At 39.6% G+C, this 22,877-nt stretch overlaps 1 protein-coding gene across 1 annotated transcript; it reads left to right on the top strand.

Annotated features, from left to right (window-relative positions):
- Window positions 1-1,738: 1,738 nt before the first annotated feature.
- LOC122129051 (GTPase IMAP family member 9-like) lies at window positions 1,739-22,232 on the top strand. The gene is made up of 6 exons (XM_042704071.1): window positions 1,739-1,760; window positions 2,035-2,259; window positions 18,216-18,305; window positions 18,749-19,373; window positions 20,688-20,808; window positions 22,227-22,232. The coding sequence occupies exons 1-6, from the start codon at window positions 1,739-1,741 to the stop codon at window positions 22,230-22,232; spliced, it is 1,089 nt and encodes a 362-aa protein (XP_042560005.1).
- The last annotated feature ends 645 nt before the right edge of the window (window positions 22,233-22,877 follow it).

Consider the following 22,877-nt stretch of genomic DNA (forward strand, 5'->3'; position numbering starts at 1 on the left):
GCAGGCCGCACTGAGTGAGAAGGCACCAGTTGCCCATCCCTGCCATAAACAGTCATATAGCAAGACAGAGTTGCCAAGCTGCTGGCATAATGCTCACCAATGTTGAAAATCAGTATATTCTCAAATACGAGTAACTTCATATGATGACATTCTTACACCTTTTAGGCATACATATTATATTCAAATGTGCTGTTATGCACAAAATATACAATTTTAAAATGGTTTTCTAATAAACACAACGTAACATAGCCATCTGCATATTCAGTTAAATCAATAAAACATTTTGAATAAGCCAAATGAAAAAAAAAGAAGATTAATAAATTCATGGTTAAATTGATTTTTCTGGCCATTCAGTGCGCTCTGAAAAAAGATACTTAAATCAAAATAAGTGATATTATTATATAAGTTATGAATATAAACCCCCTAGCATAATAATATGTAAATAATAACACAAAAACAATAACACAAATGTTAACAGAAACAACTAAAGCAAATAGAAGGCTTATGCCTTACAGGGTATACAGATATTGTCTTCTTCATTCAGTTGAAACATATTTTGTACATACTTAGTTTCTTTCTGTGTATCTTTTTAACATATAGTCACTTTAAGATATTTGGTTCAGACTACGTTCTCATATTTTGACTTTTTCCAAGATGATAAATGGGAGGACTATTTCTGCAGTGTATGGCTGGGACATAGTTTTTTTTTGTTTTATCTTTGTTTTATTTATTTTATTTTTATATTCATATAACAAAGCATATCAACAAAGCACACTGATGTCAACAGGTCTAACATTCAAATTAGTTATTTTTCATTATAATGTCCTTCAATTTGGAAATGCCATTGTTCCAGGTTGTAAGTGTCCGTGGGGTTGCACCATTTACTTTGGAAGAGGAAAGTTCAAGAAAAAGAATGTCCAAAAGGGTATTCAACCAATGTTCGAATGATACATTGTGGGGTGGCACCCAGACTTGTACAATAACATTGCTGTTAAACCGGCAAGCCAGATTTTCCTAGATTTTTCATTCATACAAGTTAGAGAGTCATCAATGAGAAGGTGTAGAGCAGGGTCTATGGGAAGTTGTATACCGATCAGATCAGACAAACAATCTAGTAGCTGGGACATAGTTGAAGTGATGTGAACCAAATAGGCTACTTCAAAAGAGGGTCCATTCAATATTGCACTAAACAAAATGGAGGTGTGTCTTTGTTGAATTTAGGAGTACTACAAGTCATGTTATACTTTAAGGAATGACAGATTAGATGAGATGCTGAAGTTACATCTGAAGCAGGAGAGATAAGATATAGGCTATGAATAAACCACTCTCTCACCACCTTAAACACTGGCTAGCGTTAGTTTTTTGCCCCAAAGAAAAGACTTGTGAAATGAAATTGAGCCAATAAGATCTTAAGCTTTCAAACATTAGCTAGTTAAATGTTGACATTTCTAGTCAGGTCTGGATCCAGTGTTATGATGTGCTTGACCTTCTAATCGCCTAGTGGGTTCCCCAGAGTGGTGACTCCTAGGGATTCAAGGGGCTTAGGAGCAGGAACTGGAGACCCAGGAATATAGCCTCATGCAAAGGGGGAGCCTTTGCCTAATACCTACTGGGTCATATTCATACCCTAGCCTTTTGTTTATTCTAATGTGATTGCAGAAAAAATAAACCGAAAGCATCTGGAGTGCATCCCACACAGATTACAACTGAAGCTTGTTGTGACTCTAATCACCACGTGATGGCAACAAAGGGAAGCAGAGGTGAGTGCTAAAGTCCAAACACACAAGTCACAGTGATTATGTGTGAAGTTATTTGCAAATGCATAAGAATGTAGCATGTATGACACTGAATTGATCCTTGCAATATGGGCGGCAGTCTGACCATGGTTTCATTGCAATCCAAAGTACCTGCCATATTGTATCATTTGACTAGCCTAGTTGTGACCTCTGTCTGGGGAATTCCCAGATAACCAAAGGGTTGGGGGAGGGAGTATGTCAGCTAGTGACACTAATGCTATTCCACCTCCCCCTACAGGTAGTGATGCTAATGCTATTCCACCACCCCCTACAGGTAGTGATGCTAATGCTATTCTACCTCCCCCTACAGGTAGTGATGCTAATGCTACTCCACCTCCACCCACAGCTAGTGATGCTAATGCTTCTCCTGACGATGCTCCAACTGATATGGACTCAGAGTTTGTCTGCAAAGACTTCTATCCATCCGAGTATAGCTCTGAAGAAGATAGAATTAGAAGGTCCGGTACTGGTTATGAATATGAACATGAACATAGAATGGGGTGACCAGATTTGAGTTTGTGAAAAAGAGGACACTTTGTCGCGGGGGAGGTGGCGGGGTAGTGTATAGCATGCCGGACCCCGCCCCCTGCCAAGTTTTGACAGCTTTTTCAAATGCAAACATGCAGATGACCCCGCCCCCTCCCCGGCAACGAAGTTTTGACAGCTTTTTCAAATACAAACATGCAGATGACCGCGCCCCCTCCTCCCGCGACAAAGTTTACCAAAGGCTCAGAATGATCGTATTTAGAGGATAATTATCGTACATCTGCCAGCACTGACAAGGCTATCGACACAACAATGAATGTAACTTAGAAATGCATGCTGACTGATTTAAAAAAAATACTTAGAATTAGAATACGTTTTGATTTTGCAGAAACTAAAATGTATAGAATGAAGTTATGGCCTGGCAGATTAATTCCTAAATGTTTGTATGCATTATATAAAGTATTAACTTTTTTTAACTGCAATCTTGACATTTCTGAAAACCCGTCACTCAAAGCGCTAAATTCTGCACATGCAAAACCATAAGCTAATTCTCAGCCTTTGGGATAAGTGAGTGAGCTACAGCCACGGAAAGATGGTTGGAATCGGGTTTTTAGATGGCCATGGTCAGGCATATTAGCAAAGCTCACTGATATATAATAAGGCATATTAGTGTTTAGATGGCCATGATCATCTAGACCCCACCTGCCTGTCATTCACACCTCCCATATCCCTTTCCATACACGCCCCACATCACACCTTGATCTAACACCCCCAGACATACCTACACCCTTTCCTTATGCTGTATTTCCTTACACCTTTACAACTATCCAACTACACTCAAGTAGACCTATTGTCTACATTCTCTTCTCCCACGGAAAGAGTGATACATTTATCCCTGACATGCCCCCCAAAAAATAATGTTACCAAAGGAAGATGGCTGAGAAAGAAGACAGCGGTGAACGACAGCGGAAGACAACGACAAAGAGTATTCCTGTGACTTGTAACTTTACGATCTGAGATTACTGTGTTGTGCATTAGAAATTCTGAGGCTAAACTTTGTTGGAATAAACAGATTCTTTCTCTAAGCCGCCTTCCCGAGTTCTCTTACTTACTATCAGCTAACTTGAACAAAGAAAACAACTTTGCCATTTTATCAAAGATTCAAAGACTCTTATTTGTGATGTTGATGTGTTACTGTTACGGGACTTCAATAGGAGGCTGGATACGATCACACAGTCTCTTTTTATATAATCATGTCAAAGGGTCCAGTTTGTTTTTCTATACTTCTTACATAGCCCACTATAAAATACTGTGTATGATGTGTTTCCATACTGAACAATCTGAAATGCTGTTTTGGTAATACACTGGACTGTAAACCGTATGTGCTGCAGTACTGTTACAGCCCTGGCCTAGCATTTATATGTTGACTACTGAAATACATTTCAGATTGCTGTAATCACCTTTTTCAGACAAACAATTTTTATATTTTGTACATTCTAGCACTGAAAATGAAAAAGGCAACACAGTGTTTTTGAAAATGGGAAAAGGTACTGAAATTTGTGAAACTTATCTATTTGTGTTTAATTTTGAAGTGTTTCATTTTGAAGGAGAAAATTGCGTTTGAGTCATCCAATATGTTTTACGGTCTAAAGGGGCTATGGAAGACGCTGCTCCTGCTGCACCTCTCTCTACTGTTCTCCACCAGCCATCCTACAGACTCCCTCTCTCCACCTGCTAGGTCATAAAAAATTGTGTTCCATACTTCCATAAAAGAAAAAAAAAGAAATATTATGCTCTAAACATAGTGTTAGGCCTCAGCTGGAAAAGGACCCAATCGCAGACCAGATGTAGACAAACTTAGGATTTATTCACAAAAACACAGAAGATCCGGGTAAAAACTCAGTATTCCAAAAGCACCACAAAGACAGAGTCTCTCACCATATTAACTTAACAGGACTGAAGACTAACATTCAAGTTACAAACCGACAGGGGACACAAGACAGACTGAACTAGACAGGCACCTGAAAGCGCACAAGACAACCCTGACATTTATGCCAAGGTAAATTAGCTAGTAACTGTCAATGATAATTAGCTAATGTTAACTAGTTATTAGAATATATTAGCCAACGTTAAGTTAACTTCAAAGGGGCAGTCGAGTGTATAGGTTGTGTCAGCTTGGATAACTAGCTAGTCATTTTTGATTGAAACCTCCCGTTTGGCTTGGCAAATGAGTTACAAAACTTTTAGCTGGCTAACGTTAGCTAACTATGAGGTAGCATAGCTAAGTTATACTACCTATCGATAGCTAGCTAAGTTATACTAGCTATCGATAGCTAGATAGTAAACGCATTGCAGAATGGACTATAGGACAGGCCACACATGACATTAATCAAGAAAAAAAGAAATGAATATGTGATTAGATATGCAGAGATAAGATACTAGATAAATAAATACAAATAAGTATTTTTTAATTTTCATGGTTCAGTGGTGACTGTTTATAGGTCCAAAGGCTTGTATAAATAGCAGTAAAAGAAAGATGTATTGGGTTTCAAGTAACACACTTCCAATAGTTGGTGCTCGCCTTGAGGATGAGGCTAGTGAAATCATCCCAGTTGTTCTTCATTGGGTCGTCTCATCCAGTGTCTGAGATACAGCAGAGGAGAGAGAGAAAAGTGGGGTGAGGGGTTAGACAACTCTGCCAGTGTCTGCTCCTGCTTCCTCAGGTCTGCTGGGAGGCCTTCTCCACCGTCTTCAGCTTGAGCTTCCTGCTGGCATGTTCCTGCCTTCCTCTCTGTCCAGTAGAGCAGAAAGGGACAGGACACATCCAATGAAACAGCAGCATGGCGCTTAAAGGAGAACTAATAGGCGTTTTGGTTCCAAACAGCCTCCTGCTCAGCTGGCCTCTGTGCTCACGGACAGCATCTCCTGCTTCTCCTGCTCTGCCTCCTGCTGCCCTCATGTCCTCTAGAGGCTGACTTCAAACAGCCAACAGCAGAGTCTGCTCACCAACTTTCTTCTCTTTAGACTGCTTGATGACCTGCAGTAGTGCCAACCCATTTATAATACCAATAGGCTTTTTACACTTGATCATGTGTAGCTCAATAGCCCACAGGAGAGTCTGCTCACCCACCACCCACTACCTTCTCCTGAGACTGATAGATGACCTGCAGCTGTGCCAACCCATTTCTCACATCAGTAGGCTTTTTCAGCTTGACATGGCAATATGATGATTAGTAATAATACATCTGTCTGAAAATGTTCTACTTGTTCATCAAGGACTTATCTGAGTTCACAAAGGAGCCCCTTTCACTCATCCACGCATCTGTAACACCAAGTCACAGTAAACATGATCTTTACCAATGACCTACCTTAACCTAAAGTACATTTTAATCAGAAATATGGCTCAAGTATACACAAATGCCATGGTACATTTCAAACAACCATCTTGTCTCTGCATGAAAATGAATAGATGAAAGCATATATCTGAAAGCATGAATAATATTCATGTTAAATCATCATTGCCACTGACACAACAATAGCACTTCTACCCTCATAATTACATTCTAAAACACAGCTATGCATTGAACTTTGCAACAAAATAAAAATCCCAGCTCTGACCTTTCATAGCTGTTTTATCTTTGTCTTCAAATGTATCTTTATCTCCTGATCTTGATGAGTCACTATGCAATGAGTCACTCAGCAGTGTAAATGGATACACAATGAAACTGAATACTAGAACTACTGGCGTAGCAAGAGCACAGGTCTGGGGATGGGGAAGAACGTGCAGGAGACGTGCAGGAGATTTGGATTTTCATATAAAAATATATACATTTATTTACAAGGGCCTCTAGGTTGACCCCACAATGCCCACACAATGAACAAAGAAATCAAAATACAAACAGTACTTACAGTAACTCAGGTCACTAGGCAGCCAAGGCACCTGCTTGGCCCATTTAGGCCAAATACCGGCACACTCAGGGCACAAGCTAGGCCCCAAACTAGGCCCAGAAACTAAGTACATACACTAGCGGCACAAAACAAGGCATAACACAAGGCAAACAGTGTCCACACAGCTAGATACACACTTAACCTCACAGTAGGTCAGCACTACACCTTCAGGCCTCTCTAAAGTTCTCTCCCATGCTTGCATGAGTTATTGCGTTAATTTAGTGTGTGGTCTCAGATGTATGAGTGTACTTGATGCAAATGTGTCACTCTCTCTCTGGGGGAGAGGATGTGGACAACAAAGCATATGTGAAGAGATGAAGATGTGTCTGGGGGTCTTAGATGAAGGTGTGAGGTGGGGCCGTGTAAGAAAAGGGATATGGGAGATGTGAATGGGTATATTGGCAGTTCACCACTAGGTGGCGCCTGTAGGTTACTGGAGAGAGGGATTCCATGGGAACAGGAGGCCATGACAAGTGGGGTCATGGACTTCACTTGGAGTTTAACTTCTGGCTCAGTTACAAACAAAAAAACAAATAAACAAAACTGATTGTCGTATGATGGAATATAAATGACAAAATATTGAAATATGTCACACTGACACTAGTGGTGCAGTTCAGTTACCCTCTTTTCATTCATTCATTACAGCTTGACATATCACCATGACAACACCAGTCACAAGGCACTATTGGCATCTGATTTCATATCATTTGTGACACTGATTTACTGCTGTAACAAACCAAGGAGCAGTAGGTTACATATCATGAATATTTCTAATGTCTAATAAATGTCAACAGAGGCATTCCCAAAGGGGGGACAATTTAAAAGAAAGAATCATGTACAATTCATGACTGCATTTGGCAAATGTGTAGTTCACTCAGTGTGCAGCTGTGCTGTATGAAACTAAATAATCTACTTTCAGATGAAAATGATTAGAGGTATTTTGCCATAACATGCCATACTATAACAAATGAGGTAAACACAGATACATATAAAATATATATAAAATTGATTATGAGCTACAAGTGAAGCCTGTAAACAAATGACAACATGGCTGCCTGTCCATCTAGGCCGACCAGATTTCACTAATCTGTTTCTCTGGTGGATACCTGTGGTAATGCAGGCACACTCAGACACACATACACAAACACACACACACACACACACACACACACATACATACTAATGCACACACATATAAATACATACACACATACTAATGCATAGACACACACACACACACACACACACACACACACACACCACACACACACACACACACACACACACACATAGAAATACACACACACACATACAAATACACAGACAGACACACGTACAAATACACACACACACACATACTAATGTTCAGACACACACACACACACACACACACATAGAAATACACTCACACATACAGTATTAATAAACACACACACATACTAATGCACACACACAACTACGACCTCTGGCAGGACTGCTACTATAACAGCAGATTTGCCCAGTAGCAAGAAAGAGGAAACAGATGACCATCTACGGCAACAGCAGGATTCCACCAAAGCTCCCTGACTTTAAAATATCTTGATGTACAGTAATATTCTTTCATATTGTAACATTTTTATTTGTAATCTTTTGCATATGTGTTCGCTGTTAAGCATCCCTGTACGTGAAACAGATTGTCTACGCATTGTGCACCCGCCTATGTATCTATATTACGCTACTATCTTTATAATATTCCTTTAAAATAACAGTGAAATAATTAAATAATAACGTTTGTCAATTGCTTTTTGCTGCCTCAAGGTGGCAATGTGCCAACGTGTCTGAACAAGCCTAATTTTAAGACCAACAAGCCCATGGGCGCTCAGATGGTGTAAGATAAATTCAGTTCAGTACAAATTGTATTTGTATAAGCGCCATAACAATACAATTTGTCTCTAGGCCTTTTACAGAGACCAGAGCCTAAAGAAGAGCAGTCAGTCAGAGACAGTCAGCGAAGTCAAGCATGGGCCGAATGCACTGTGCTAAAGGGAGTTGAAACTAAGTTTCAAGAGAAACATTGTTGACAGCAAGAAGTTCTGATAATGGACAAGGCTAGCATTTACAAGAAATCATGTGTTATTACTGAACCTGGATTGGACGAGATGATCATGCCACCAGCTCGTGGTCAGCTCATGGGTACCTTGTGGGTACCTCGTGGACCCAGAGTGACAACATGGATACATCACTGGGCTGGGCCTTAAAAGACTGAACAATTTCTGAAGCTGGCAGAACGCGCGTTCTCCAGCTTTCAATGTACTTGACTGTACTATACACTGCTGTATTTGTGTTGCTATTTGCCAGTAAAAACGTATCTTGTAACAACCAAATGCTTCGTATGGTGGTTCCTCTCTAAACCAACACGCAAGAGTGAAAAACTCTTACAATGGGCACACCTGTATTTGCTATTTAAACAATGTGGGCGCTGAACAAGGAAATGACAACTGTGTCAGTCTGAAACAAGCAGACACTCACTCCGCGCTTGCGCCGCTTTGCACCAGATTAAAAGAGGCAATGCAACCCAGGCAACACGTTTTTCACATTATCTTACATTTGCTCTCATGTTCTTCAATGCTAACATGTGTGTCCACCTTCTCTTTCTATGAAGAGGAGCAGTTTACAGGAAATAAGTGTGATAACATCCCATTTGCATTTCCATGTGACATGCAAAGTATTTCTGTTTTTGTCAGCCAAAGGAACAAGTGCATTAGTGTGACAGTGACCAAAGCTGACTTGACAGGCTCACTCTCCCATGTGGAACAACAGTATCTTGATCCATAGTTGGTGACAATAATAATAAATATAATCACCAAACACAGAAAGGATCCCTTGTCAGCAAGAAGACTCACCATTGGAAGGCTATGGGATAATTCATTTCGAAGGTGCCGTCTTGTCAGGGCAACTACATTCTTGTAACTTAGGCCAATTATCCAAATGATACTATGACTTAACCCTCCTATTATCTTTGGGGTCAATTTGGGCCCATTCAATGTTAACGTCTCTAAATAAATGATTGACATCATTTTTTTTGCTTCATATTTAATTACTTTTCCTAATTTAATGGGGACAACTGGGTAAACACAAAATTAACATGATGATATGTTTTCAATGTCCTGTACACATGCTTTACGCATAGGTGTTGTTTGGAGTCAATTTGACCCCAGGCTGTTTTAATTGTATAAAATATATAAGAAATATCTACATTTTACAAACATTGTTACTATTCTTGATAACAGAAATAGTTTTTCATTCCAAATGTTATAGATAACAACAACATGTACTATGTAATATTAAGCCATGAAAACACCAAAAGGTTATCTCTTTCCAATTTTAGGTCAATCAGTGAGATTTTATGGTGATCTGCATGTTTCTCTATAGTCGCGTAATAGGTATTCTGGATGTATAAGGGGGGTGGGTGGGGGTATTGTTTTATTTAAAGGGATATTTAGGCAGCAAACAAACAAACATGAAGTACCTACTTAAGTACCATAAGTACCCACAGTGGCCAATCCTCTCACTATCACATGCAAGTACTCATAGCCAACAACCTAACCTAACTTATATAACAACTGCCCAACCACTGATGATGAGCTCTGCTCTGATTGGCTGATTTACTGCGAGGCACCGTGATTGCTCACACAGACAGTAACCTGTAGAAATAAATGCCAAGTACTGTGAGAGTTGAACCATTGACCGTTTTGGGCATCTAACTGTGCATGTTTGAGCTTTCACCAGAAGAGGAAACAGAAGAACAGCCAGTTGCTCAGAGATTGGAAATTAACGCTTCTGAGTGGTAAGTTTTGTCATTCAGTTTTTCCAGTAACAATCTGCGCCACATTCATTTGCTGTAATACCGTCACTTCAGCATATCCACAACAACGAATTTAAGGATATTCACAACTTTGTTTTTAGCATTGTAACAAGAACTTTGTAAATATTTTGCAGCTCTGTCAACAATGATTTGGCGATGCTAGTTTGGACATGCAGTTTTCATTGAGAACTCTGGTATACCCAGTAATAATCTGTCATATTGTAATATTTTAATTTTTTAATCTTTAATTTTAATTTGCGCTCTGTTAGGCGTCCTTGTATGTGTAACAGAGTGTTTACACATTGTGCACCCGCCTATGTTGGTGCATATTAGGCTACTATCTTTATTATGTGCCTTTAAAATAAAAAAAACACTGAAATAATGTGCAAATAACTTCAGACTAAGTTTGTGTTGGTCAATCATGCAATTGCTGTCTGCTGCCTGAATATATGTGCCAACTGCCAACGTGTCTGAACAAACCTAATTTTAAGACCAACAAGGGCGTGAGTGCTCAGATGGGCACACCTGTATTTGCTATTCAAATAATGTTGGCGCCGGACAAGGAAATGACCACTGTGTCAGTCTGAAACTAGCGAAGATACTCGCTTCACTCTTGCACTGCTTTGCACCAGGTGCAAGATAAGTCCCAAATGATTAAAAGACACAATGCACACACAGGCTAAACTAGTTTTTCATCCATACTGATTTTTCTGTCATGTTCTTCAATACATATATTGGAAGGGGTTTACTGGCACATAATGCAACCAAGATTTGTTGCAAGTGCATTAGTGTGACAGTGACCAAAGGTGACCTGACATTTTGCAGCTCTGTCAACAATGATTTGACGATGCTAGATTGGACATGCAGTTTCCATTAAGAACTCTGGTATACTCAATAGTCATATTGTAATATTTACATTTGTAATGTTTTTATTTTAATTTGCACGCTGTTAAGTGACCCTGTATGTATAACAGAGTGTGTTTTGCACCTGCCTATGTAGGCCCATAGTAGGCTACTATCTTTATAATGTGCCTTTAAAGTAAGAGTGAAATATTGTGCAATTAACCATTGACCAACAAAAATTGACCAACAAGAAATTGCTTCCTGCTGCATCAAAAAAGCAATGCGCCAACGTGCCTGACCACACCTCATTTTAAAACCAACAAGCGGTTTACAGGAAATAATTGTGATGTTATGACAGATAATGTTCCATTGGAGTTTCCATAGAATCACCCTTAGCTGTGCACTCTGTTCCTTTTGTCTTTTCTCACTCACTCGCATCTCACTCTACCAGTTTAGCCAAAGGAACAAGTGCATTAGTGTGACAGTGACTAAAGGTGAACCGACAGGCTCAAAGAACAGTATCAACTCATACAAATAAATGATTTATATAAAACCTCAAAATACACAAACAATATTTCTCACCCCAACACCAGAAATGTATCGTAGTCACAGGAAAACCTTAACATCCTATACAGACACAATTCTATTATAATATGTCATTTTAAAGTACATCTGTCCACTACACTGACTGTGTAGTGTTTTACTGAACCCTTCAGAAAGATTAAACATATTTACATTTACATTTAGCAGATGCTTTTATCCAAAGCGACTTAAAAGGATGTATACACATTTTTACATTTACACTGATGGCACACTGCACATCAGGAGCAATTAGGGGTTCAGTGTCTTGCTCAAGGATGCTTCGACAGGGAATTGAACTGAACAACAGAACAACCTTCTGATTACTAAACACCTTCTCTACCTCCTGTACCACTGTCGCCCAAGTATAGAGAATATACATGCAAGCATGTGGTTTTCCCCAAGCAACAGGAACCCCATGGCCAAACATTTGCTTGAAACAAGTAAAGCACACACACCTATCTTAAACAAATACCACGACCAAACTAACACAGTCACAACAGGTTGCAGTGAGGGCTACAGTCTCAGAAAAGATGCTTACTTTGGCTCTGTGTAACGGCCTTCATGCTTCATGCATACAGGTTAAACAGGTTAAGCATGTGGTTTTCCCCAAGCAACAGGAACCCCATGGCCAAACATTTGCTTGAAACAAGTAAAGCACACACACCTATCTTAAACAAATACCACGACCAAACTAACACAGTCACAACAGGTTGCAGTGAGGGCTACAGTCTCAGAAAAGATGCTTACTTTGGCTCTGTGTAACGGCCTTCATGCTTCATGCATACAGGTTAAACAGGTTTAGTATTCATGTGAGTGAAAATGGGAGTTCTTATCATAGCATCAGATGACAGGATGGTCACACCCAAGGTGCATCCTTAGGGTTTAAATAGCGTCTCAGTAATATTAATCACCAAACACAGAAAGGAACCCTTGCCAGCAAGAAAGACTCACCATTGAAAGGCTGTGGGTGCATTTATTTAGAAGGTGCCATCTTGTCAGGACAACTACATTCTTGTAAGGCCAATTATGCAAATGGTGATATGAAGGAAATAGTCTACACAGGAAAGCAGAATATCACAACACAAGATTGCTATATTGGTTCAGGAGGATCAAAAATATGGAAGCATTCTTACTTGGTATCTTTTTAGCTTTTTAGCCCCTTTTATCAGACGCTGAAACCTGCCTTATTTTAGATAGATAGGTTTATTTTAGTTATATAGATAGATGTATAGATATATAGATAGATAGATAGATAGGTTGTCAGATGCTGAAACTTACCAGAGATAGGTAGATAGATAGATGTGTAAGTGATTGAGGGAGGAGAGGAGGAGGATGACCCAGCAGGTGGAGAGAGGGAGTCTGCAGGATGGCATTGTAACTAGAACATTGTAAATATTTTGCAGCTCTGTCAACAATGATTTGACAATTTGTACATGCAGTTTTCATTAAGAACTCTGGTATACTCAGTAATAATGTGTCATATTGTAATTTTTTTTAATTTGCGCGCTGTTAGGCGTCCCTTTATGTGTAACAAAGTGTCTATGTTGTGCACCCGCCTATGTATATGCATATTAGGCTACTATCTTTATAACGTGCCTTTAAAATAACAGTGAAATAATGTGCAACTTCAGACTACGTTTTTGTTGGTCAATCACGCTATTGCTTCCCACTGCCTCAAGATGACAATGTGCCAACGTGTCTCAACAAACCTCATTTTAAGACAAACAAGCCAGTGGGCGCTCAGATGGGCTTAAGTTTATTTTGCTACTCAAATAATGTTGGAGCAATGACAACTGTGTCAGTCTGAAACTAGCAAATACACTTGCTTCACGCTTGGCCTCTTTGCACCAGGGAAACCAGGCGCTGGCAGAGGACTGGACTTGACTTACTCTCTATCCATGATACTGGAATACAGGCACTCTTGACCACTGTGAAGCCTTAATGGTCTTGTTCTCTCAACCATTTCTTCCACCTTTGTGTGGTTTTATATAGAGAGCTGGAGACCGGAACTACTGGACAAGTGGAGAAGAGTAGAGCTCAGCCACCCAAGAACCGTAAGAAAAATGACCTTTACCACAGCTCTAACTTGCAATATATGTGTAAAGTCTTTTTACTGTTGTTTTTTTATTTTAGTTATACACAGACATGTTCTATTGTTACACAAATGCAAAATACTGTGCGCCAGGGCTGGAACAGTACTGCAGCACATATGGTTTACAGTCCAGTGTATTACCAAAACAGCATTTCAAAGTGTTCAGTATGGAAACACATCATACACAATATTTTATAATAGGCTATGTAAGAAGTATAGAAAAACACCTGACCCTTTTTACACGATTATATAAAAAGAGACCCTGTGACCGTAGCAACACATCAACATCACAACTACTATGTCCTCCTTATGAACTGGTATCTGTCTTGCATTTTGAAGGTCAGTGCCTGAAAAGGCACACAAGTGTTTAAGGTTGGTTCACTGTGTCTTAGAAAGTGAACTTTGTGTGTAATGTTTTGCAAAACATATTTGATGAAATTGTAAAAACTGAGTCAAAGGCTGTAAAAGTCAAAGGTGAAATCCCCCCTTCTCACCGCTTCACACTCCTGCCAGAATGGACACTCGGGCACACACATGCTCATATGTCCGTCCATAGACTGGATAATTCATGTCCACATATTCAGTTAACCACCCTTTCCATACTGCTATGGACATTTGAACTAAGTGAGGGTTGGTGTGAGTTCAGGTGCTGATGCCATTACATGGTTGTAACGTGGTTTTCCCCGCGGTATCACAGAAAACACTTTAAAAACAATGGTCACTGTTCACTGTCACTGTTATGATGCTCACCATCCATGGTATGTAGTGTGGTACCCACTATGTCATGCCCCGTTTACTCCCTGTTCCCATATAAAACCCTGATTACTTCACACATACTTCTTCACTCATCAATCCCGTCCTGCTGGTCGTATGCGGTAGTGCGCCCCGCTGAGGAGCAGTATTTCTCCACGTCCCACAGGGGAGGGAGCCGGGAATTCAGTTTGTTATGCATGTATGTTAATAATACGTGTTGTGTGCATAATGTGTGTAATGGGTGCATTGGCTTAACTTGGTGGTGGTGTAATGTATATGTTAATGCCATTTATTGTGTTGTCTATGTGACTTATGTGTGGAGGGCTCCCCCACTTCAATGGTTGGGTCCAACTAGGGCTGATTGGACCAATTTAGCTCAAAGGGCGGGATTATTTAAAGGGTGCCTCATTCCTTTATGGGGGGGGGGGGGGGGGGGGGGCTTTCAGAGAAGTAAATACTGCATAGACTGTGTTGCTAGTTTTGAGCACTTTTGAATTTTTATTTATTTTTCGTTGGTTTACATGTTTGGGTCTTTGGGAGTGATCCCCTGGTACATAAATTATTATAAATTTTATATTTCGCTTGCACCTTTTTTCCCGCCTTCACAACCTACTCCAGTTAGCCCCCATCCCAACACGTGGGGTGGTCTCCTTAGTCCCTCACAGGCTGAGAATTAGCTCATGGTTTTTGCAGGTGTGGAATTTTGATCTTTGGTCACATAAAGATTGTAGTTAAAATATGTTTTAAACAAAAATGAAAATATTTAATACAATGCATACAAACATTGAGCAATTCCTGCTACGGTGGTATATTGAAATCTGAAAAAGAAGTAACATTCAAACCCAATTTCACACGTCAGTATCGTTGTATTTGCTGAAGATTTGTTGCTACTGATAAATACCTCCTCTAATCTGAGATTCCACTCAGTCGAATTTCATTTAACCTTTGAAATGAAATTGAATAGAAAATTACAATCATACACATTATTTGGAAAATTATTTGGAAAATATGAATTCTGGCTTTTAGTAAAAGAAACATCCTTTTCATCATTATTTATTACATAACTTATATATTATAGTTACATTTACTTTACTAATATTAAACTGTTTTCCATTAGTGATCTCTTTGCACCACCATTCAATCTGTGTCTGTGTGCGTGTGTTAAAATCCAAACATATTCTAATTATCAAGTATTTTTTTTTCTAAGTAACATTCATTGTTGTACTTTGCTGATCTCTTAGGAACACGAAGCAGAAGCCTTTCTCAACCTCCCAACAGTGAGTACATTTTTATTTAGAATTTATCTTAATTTTATTTAATTCATGATGTAACCTGCTGACTCACGGTGGGTATCAGACCAAAGACCTTATGTGCATGTTACAACTTGTAGTTTTGTAAATAAATTAATTAATCAAGGCAGGAAGCTTAAAGAACAGTGATTCCTATAGCCTAGGCAAGCCTATATTCTAGACAAGCAAGCAAGCAAGCAAGGTCAAAAGCTGTGTGCTCCGAGTCAGCCGCACCTCCAACAGGTCGCTATCCTACTTAATGGCCTTTTGACCTGTAGAGGGCACAAATTATCCAAAAATAGAAACAAAAGCAAGCATTAGAATAACATTAAAGTAACACTATGAAACAATTTGACACTTTTTGAGATATGGCTTTATAGGAAACTAGTTTTGGTACCATCCTCAAATTCATTTTGATAGCATATGGTCATGTGAAGGACAGATAAACACCTTTAATAAACAACTGAGAAATGGCTCCTACACAGTTAAAAAATAAATATATAATCAATGAAGATACTTGATTCAAGGGTATGATAGGTTAGGAATTCCTACTATGAGGGTACATTTGAAATCTGAAAAAAAAAATCAGATTGCATGAAAATCCAACTTGACACGTCATTATCGCCGTAATTGTTGAAGATTGTTGGAACTGCGGAAGTCTTGTCCGGACCTTTAGGCACTTTGACATGGAATGACACACTAATGTGCTATTGATAAACACCTCCTTTAATCTGAGATTCTACACACTCAGTCCAATGTTATTTAACCTTTGAATTGAAATTGAATTGAAAATTACAACCATATACACATTATTTGGCAAACTATTTGGAAAACATGAATTCTGGCTCTTTGTAAAAAAAGAAATGATGTATAACTTCATAATGCATATAATTGGTCGACTTAATTCACATTTGATCAATTCAGAAACACTGTCATCATTTTCAATATTATTTATGATATATATTATAATTACATTAACTTTACTTATATTAAACTGTTTTCCATTAGTGATCTCTTTGCGCCACCATGCAATGTGCGTGTGTGTGTTTGTCTGTGTGCGTGTGTGTTGCAGCTGTTTGCATTTAGTGCTTTCTTTGACAGTTCAGTGACTTGGTAAAGGCACTTCATCTGATCGTCAAGAGGAGATAAATAACTTGTGTTTGGCCAGGCTTATGGCATCATTCTATACATTTTTGTTTCTGCAAAATCAAAACATATTGTATTTATCAAAAAAAAATGTAAGTATTTTTTTTTACATCTGTCAGGCTTTTCTCGGGGATTGGACCCGAGATGCTGGATGTGGGGAACCAGCGCTTAGCCCAGTGTGCTAATGAGAGGACCCAGTTGCAGGATGTTGAAAAGGATGGTTTATTGCAAAACAGTGGTAATCCAAAACACAGGAAAGCAGTGGAAAATCCAAAAACACAGGAGATACGAAACGAGGGCAAAAGGCCATAAACTAAAGCAGCTACTAAAAGTGTAGCTATGAGCGGAACTACGCCCTAGCAGCGAGAGGCGATGCTTGAGAGCAACGCAACAAAAAGCAGTACGAGAACTGCACAGTGAACGAACCTTAAACTCGCGCTAGGCATCGCTAGGCATAGCAAGGAAAACACTAACGACCCGATGAGGGCCACAGAGATTAGCCAGGTATTTATACCCTGGCTAATAGAGAGAAGTGACAATCACAAAAAACGCCAGACAGGTGAGAGCACACAATGGGGAACAGGTGAGAACACAAATCACAATGGGGAACAGGTGAGGGCACACAAAGACAACAAAGGCACATGTGGACACAAATAAGTCCATGATGTCCTTTGGCCACCAGAGGCCGCCAATGTGCCAAATGGTTGCCCGAAGTCGTGACAACATCGGTCAGCATGCGTTTCTAAGTAACATTCATTGTTGTACTCTGATCTCTTAGGAACACGGAGAAACAGCATTACAACATCTCTCACCAGTGAGTATATTTATTTTGTTACTTTGTTACTTTCAGTAATATGGCAAAACCATACCACTATATACAACATGAATATTAAATGGCACGGAAAGATCATAGTAGACCCCATTCTACTTTTCATGCCACAAAAGTAAGTATGGAAATATGTTGGCCTAAGACATCTATTACATTGACAGAATTACTTTTGTCTATGAAATGACTTAATTTTAGTCCACAAAGTTAGAAGTGCTTCATCCTTTTGTACCCAAAATGAAAAGCACAACAGACATCATTCGTTTTGTGTTCTGTGCATGACAGAATGTACACTCTTTATACTTTTGTGGACGCAATACTGACGCATTTGTGTTTCTTGTGGACAAAAGGCATTACAGTGTTACATGGTTTCATGATGAATGAATGCCTGCCATGCTGCCTCATACCAAAATACAGTGATATATTCTATCATTCCCAGGCTTAGTTACTTGGGATCAAGCATCATGTAAATATATAGAAGATGACAATGGAATACGGTTTTGGATCTACAAGATCCTAACAAATGTTCCATTGCCGTTATACCATTCCAAATTAAATTAGACTATACCATTGTTACGACCCCCTGTGCCCCAGCACACCCCGCCTGCAGTCCCTGTACTGGCCATATGGAGGCAGCAGGCTGTGGGCCTGCAGCAGAAAGTGATAAGCGGTGATTATCCACACCTGACGCCAGGCGTGGGTATGAAAGCACTGCAAGGTCTTGTGACCGGCCTCTTTCAGCTTCCGCTCCTCTCTCACATACTTTTTGGCAAACACTCCTACTCACCAACATACTTGCTTCACGCATCCATGCATCTTTGAACCCCCAAGACTTTTGCCTTGGAACTACCTTGTGTGTAAATAACTTTTACTTTAAAGGTCACTTTTCGTAATAATTGCCTCCTCCTTTTTATGTTTAGACCCCACGAGCCGGTCGTAACACCATGAATAGTGTTCCTCATGACAGCATCTCCGTGTTCTTAAGAACTTTAAGCAGAGTAAATGTTGTTACCCTGTAACCCAAAATCCTCTTGTGTTGATGACTTATGTGGAGGAGGTCCTGTAGATATACGTAGATCCTGTCTTTTTCTACAATTACAGCTCATTTCACATTGTTAAGAGTTTTGACTGTTTCCTCCACAGTGTCTCCTCTAAATGTCGTGCTGCTGGGGAAAACTGGTTCTGGAAAGAGTGCCTCAGGAAACACCATCCTGGGGAGGGAAGCTTTTACAGTGGATTACTCATTTGAATCTGTGACTGAAACATGCAGTAATCAACATACTTTAGTGAACGGTAGAGAAATTACAGTGATTGATACACCAGGATTATTTGCTATAGGACAGCCTCTAGAAGAGCTGAAACGTGAGATAGTGAAGTGTGTTGAGATGTCTCTCCCTGGGCCTCATGCCTTCCTGCTGGTGATTAGATTAGGTGTCAGGTTCACAGAGGAGGAGAGGAATGCTGTTCAGTGGATCCAGGAGAACTTTGGTGAGGGGGCGCTGAGGTACACTATAGTGCTCTTCACTCATGGGGATGTGCTGGAGGGGACAGTGGAGGATTTTCTGTGCAGAAGTGCTGCTCTCTCATCACTTATTGAACATTTTGGGGGTAGATATCACGTCTTCAACAATAGGAGTGAAGGCAGGACTCAAGTCAGAGAGCTAAAGGATAAAATTGAGGCCATGGTGGAGGAGAATGGGGGAGCAAACTACACCAATGAGATGTACCAGGAGGCACAGAGAAAAATAAGAGAAAAACAGTTGTTAGGGTTAGCAGTTGGGTTAGTAGTAACATGTGGAATTGGAGCTGCAGCAGGAGCAGTACCAGCAGTAGTAGGAGCAGTAAAAGGAGCAGCAGCAGCAGCAGTGGGAGCAGCAGAAGGATCAGCAGTAGTAGCAGAAGCAGTACAAATATTAGGAGCAGTAACAACAGGAGTTATAGGGAAATTTTTGGGGAGATGAAGATAATGCTAATTAACAAGAGCAAGATCCAGATGAGGGAGCATCTGAGTTTATTTTATGTTTTTATCTTTTAACTCCCTGTCTTTAAATGCACTCTACTACTCTCCTGCCTATGCCCTATGCCCATTTGTTTGCTTGCTTTTGGACTGCCTACCTGTGTTCCTAAGTACAACGTTTACCCTTTATTCAACTGCTGAGTTCTGAGTCGTGCGTTTGAGTTATGCACATCACCTCCACTTCGTAACAGTTATGAGTGCATTGATAGATATGTGTAGGAATCTTGTTGTTTGTACTGCACATATTCATTGTGTTTATTTACTGCTAATAGTAATGTAATGTAAAGAAGAGGTTCTACACTTTCCAAATCAGGAATGTTTAAATATTTACTCATTTTATCAAAATAAAGAACTGTCTCCCTCTACATTTCATATATCCCATTATAACTCGATAGCTATGGTTATAGTCGACAGCCAAGATAATTATTTCAAGATATTCTCACATGTAGTGGTTGTGTAAATCTTGTATTTGTATGCTCTTTGAGTGCAAACATAGAACATAACAAAGGTTGCCAAACACTAAGTTATTGGTGATGACCGTGGCAGACTCAGGCTGTCTGAAGGGCAGGGGAGAACAGATAAAAAGGGCTCCTACTGCACAACATGGGGCCCCACCTCGGCTCAGAAAGATATGATGCATCATGTATGAGAAAATAGCCTTCATCCTTGATTAAGATTAGCATTACGTTATCAGGTGATCCGGATTAAATGTATAACCACAGCTCCATGATTAAAAAAACCAAACAGGGAACTAAACATAGCACAAAAAGTAAGGACATTTTTGTTTGGTAGATTATTTCTTTGTTGTAACAATGCTTATTGGCAATAAATATTATACCATTGGAAAGCCTGGTTATTTCCCTTTTAAATTGGGCCACATTTGTAAGGAACTAGGGGTTTTGTGGGATGAGCAGCATGTTGGGGGTTTCACATCTTCTACAATGAGAGTGAAGACAGAACTATAGTGCTCCTCACTCATGGGGATGTGCTGGAGGGGAAACCAGTGGAGGATTTTCTGTGCAAAAATCCTGAACTCTCATCTGTTATTGAAGATTGTGGGGGTAGATATCACATCTTCAACAATAAGAGTAAAAACAGCACCCGGGTCAGAGAGCTAAAGGAGAAAATTGAGGCCATGGAGAAGGAGAATGGGGGAGCAAACTACACCAATGAGATGTACAAGGAGGCACAGAGAAAAATAAGAGAAAAGAAGGAGAGGGAAAGAGAAGAGGAAGATAGAAAGTAAAAAGAAGAAATAGACAGGGAGGTGAAGAAGTTATTGGAAGCGCAGAGAATAAAAAGTGAAAAGGAAGAGAGGGGGGAGATACAATACAAACATAATGGCATGGCTGAAGTCTTCATGGGGAAGGTACACAAGAAACCACCACTGTTTAACGGGTTACAAGTTGGATTACTATTAGTAGCAGGAGCACAAGCAGTATTAGTGGCAGGAGCAGTATGCGGAGCAGCAGCAGCATTAGGAACAGCATTACGAAAATGAATAGCAAGAAAAAAAATCAGGTAAACTTGTGTTCAGAATCAGAGAATCAGAGGATGATGCTAATTAACAAGAGCATGATCCAGATGAGTCTTTTAATGCACTGTACCTTTAAAATCTATTATGTCTCTGTTTAATCGATTATGTATCTGCTTAATGTGCTGTTGAATGTTATTAAGGCAATGTAAAAAAGTGATTATGCACATTCTAAATCAGGAATGTTTAAATATTTACACATTTTATCCAAATAATGAACGTTTCCCTCTACATTTCATATATACCAATATAACTCTATGATCTTCAGCCAATAATCTGTAGCTATGATTATAGTTTACAGAATTTCAAGATATTCTAAGGCTGTTTGAAGGGCAGGGGAGATCGAATGAAAAGTTGCAACCAGGGGCGTAGCCAGGACATTATTTCTGGGGGGGCCAGCTCTGGCCAGTCTTTTATTTGGGGTGGCACTTGATTGTCAAAAACGACTATTTTAAAACTCACACACTGCATTACTCAGAGGAGCAGTTTTCTAACGGCTCATCTAGCCATAAACAATGGATTGAACCTTCTTATGGACACTAATGATGTGTTATTGATAATCATATGTTATTGGAATGGGTGCTTAGATAATGTGCGAGTGCGATGTGTCATGATTATGTGAAGGGGTTCGGGACCTTAACATGAGACGGGGATGTTTTTAGTGCAAGTGACAGACACGATATGAATTGTCATTTTAGGCGATAATTTATTTAGGTAAACTGTAGCATTTTAAGTGCAATATTCCATTAATTTGCGATAATATATACATATACATATGTATATATAAAGAGAAAGAAAAGCAAAAACATTACATCACATGCACATGTCCCATAATACATAAAGAAAAAAAATATCAACAATATGTATAATGTACATTGAACAGTATCACTACAAACAGTGAACAATAGAGCAGATTGTGGTGCTGAATGAAAACAGAGCACTGACAAACCAGGTCTACAAGGGGCACTCTTTGTTTGCTTGTGTGGGTGTGAGTGTGTGAGTGAGTGTGTGAGTGAGTGTAGGTAGATCCATGTAAATCATTTTACATAATTGTCTTTTTTGTTTGTTAGAGGTAGAGTCTTCACTTATGGAGTATTCTAACCAGGGGTGGACTGCATACCACTCACCATTGAAGCTCCTGTTTCGGTTTCCCTGGAGTGTCTTGGGGAAATTTAGTGGAGGTTGCGCTGGAGCTTCACCCCTGGACTTGGAAATGTCTGTTAAACACCAAAGAATCCCATTAGTACAGCTTTTAACATAAGTGCTACCCACTTCCAATTACATGTTGTTCTTTAGTTGTTTTTTAAGACTAAACATGCAATCCTTAACATTTTACAGATTGAGTAAATATATGTTTATTATATGGCCAGCCTTAAAATAATTTTTGTTTGCCATAACCCGACCGACCCTGTCCCATTCTTCAGCTACGCGTGCTGGCAAAATAAGCATGGATTTTCCTGTCTCCCCCTGAGGCACTTATCCTTTTCATTGTGTCATCTTTAAAGAAAAGTTTTACACAACATTAACTATAGACTGCTTTTATTTCAATTTCAAGTGTAAACTAGCGACAGTGTGTTATCTATGACTAAGTGACACCTGGGAATGGACTTAAGCTAACTAGCTAGCGCTAGCTCGCTAGCCAGAGATAATCTTACAAGTTTGCAAAAATAACAGCAGCAGCCTAACTCAACTCACTCTGCCACAATTCCTCAATGTTGACA

This window comes from Clupea harengus, unplaced genomic scaffold (assembly GCF_900700415.2).
Source record: "Clupea harengus unplaced genomic scaffold, Ch_v2.0.2, whole genome shotgun sequence".
Classification (NCBI taxonomy): domain Eukaryota; kingdom Metazoa; phylum Chordata; class Actinopteri; order Clupeiformes; family Clupeidae; genus Clupea; species Clupea harengus.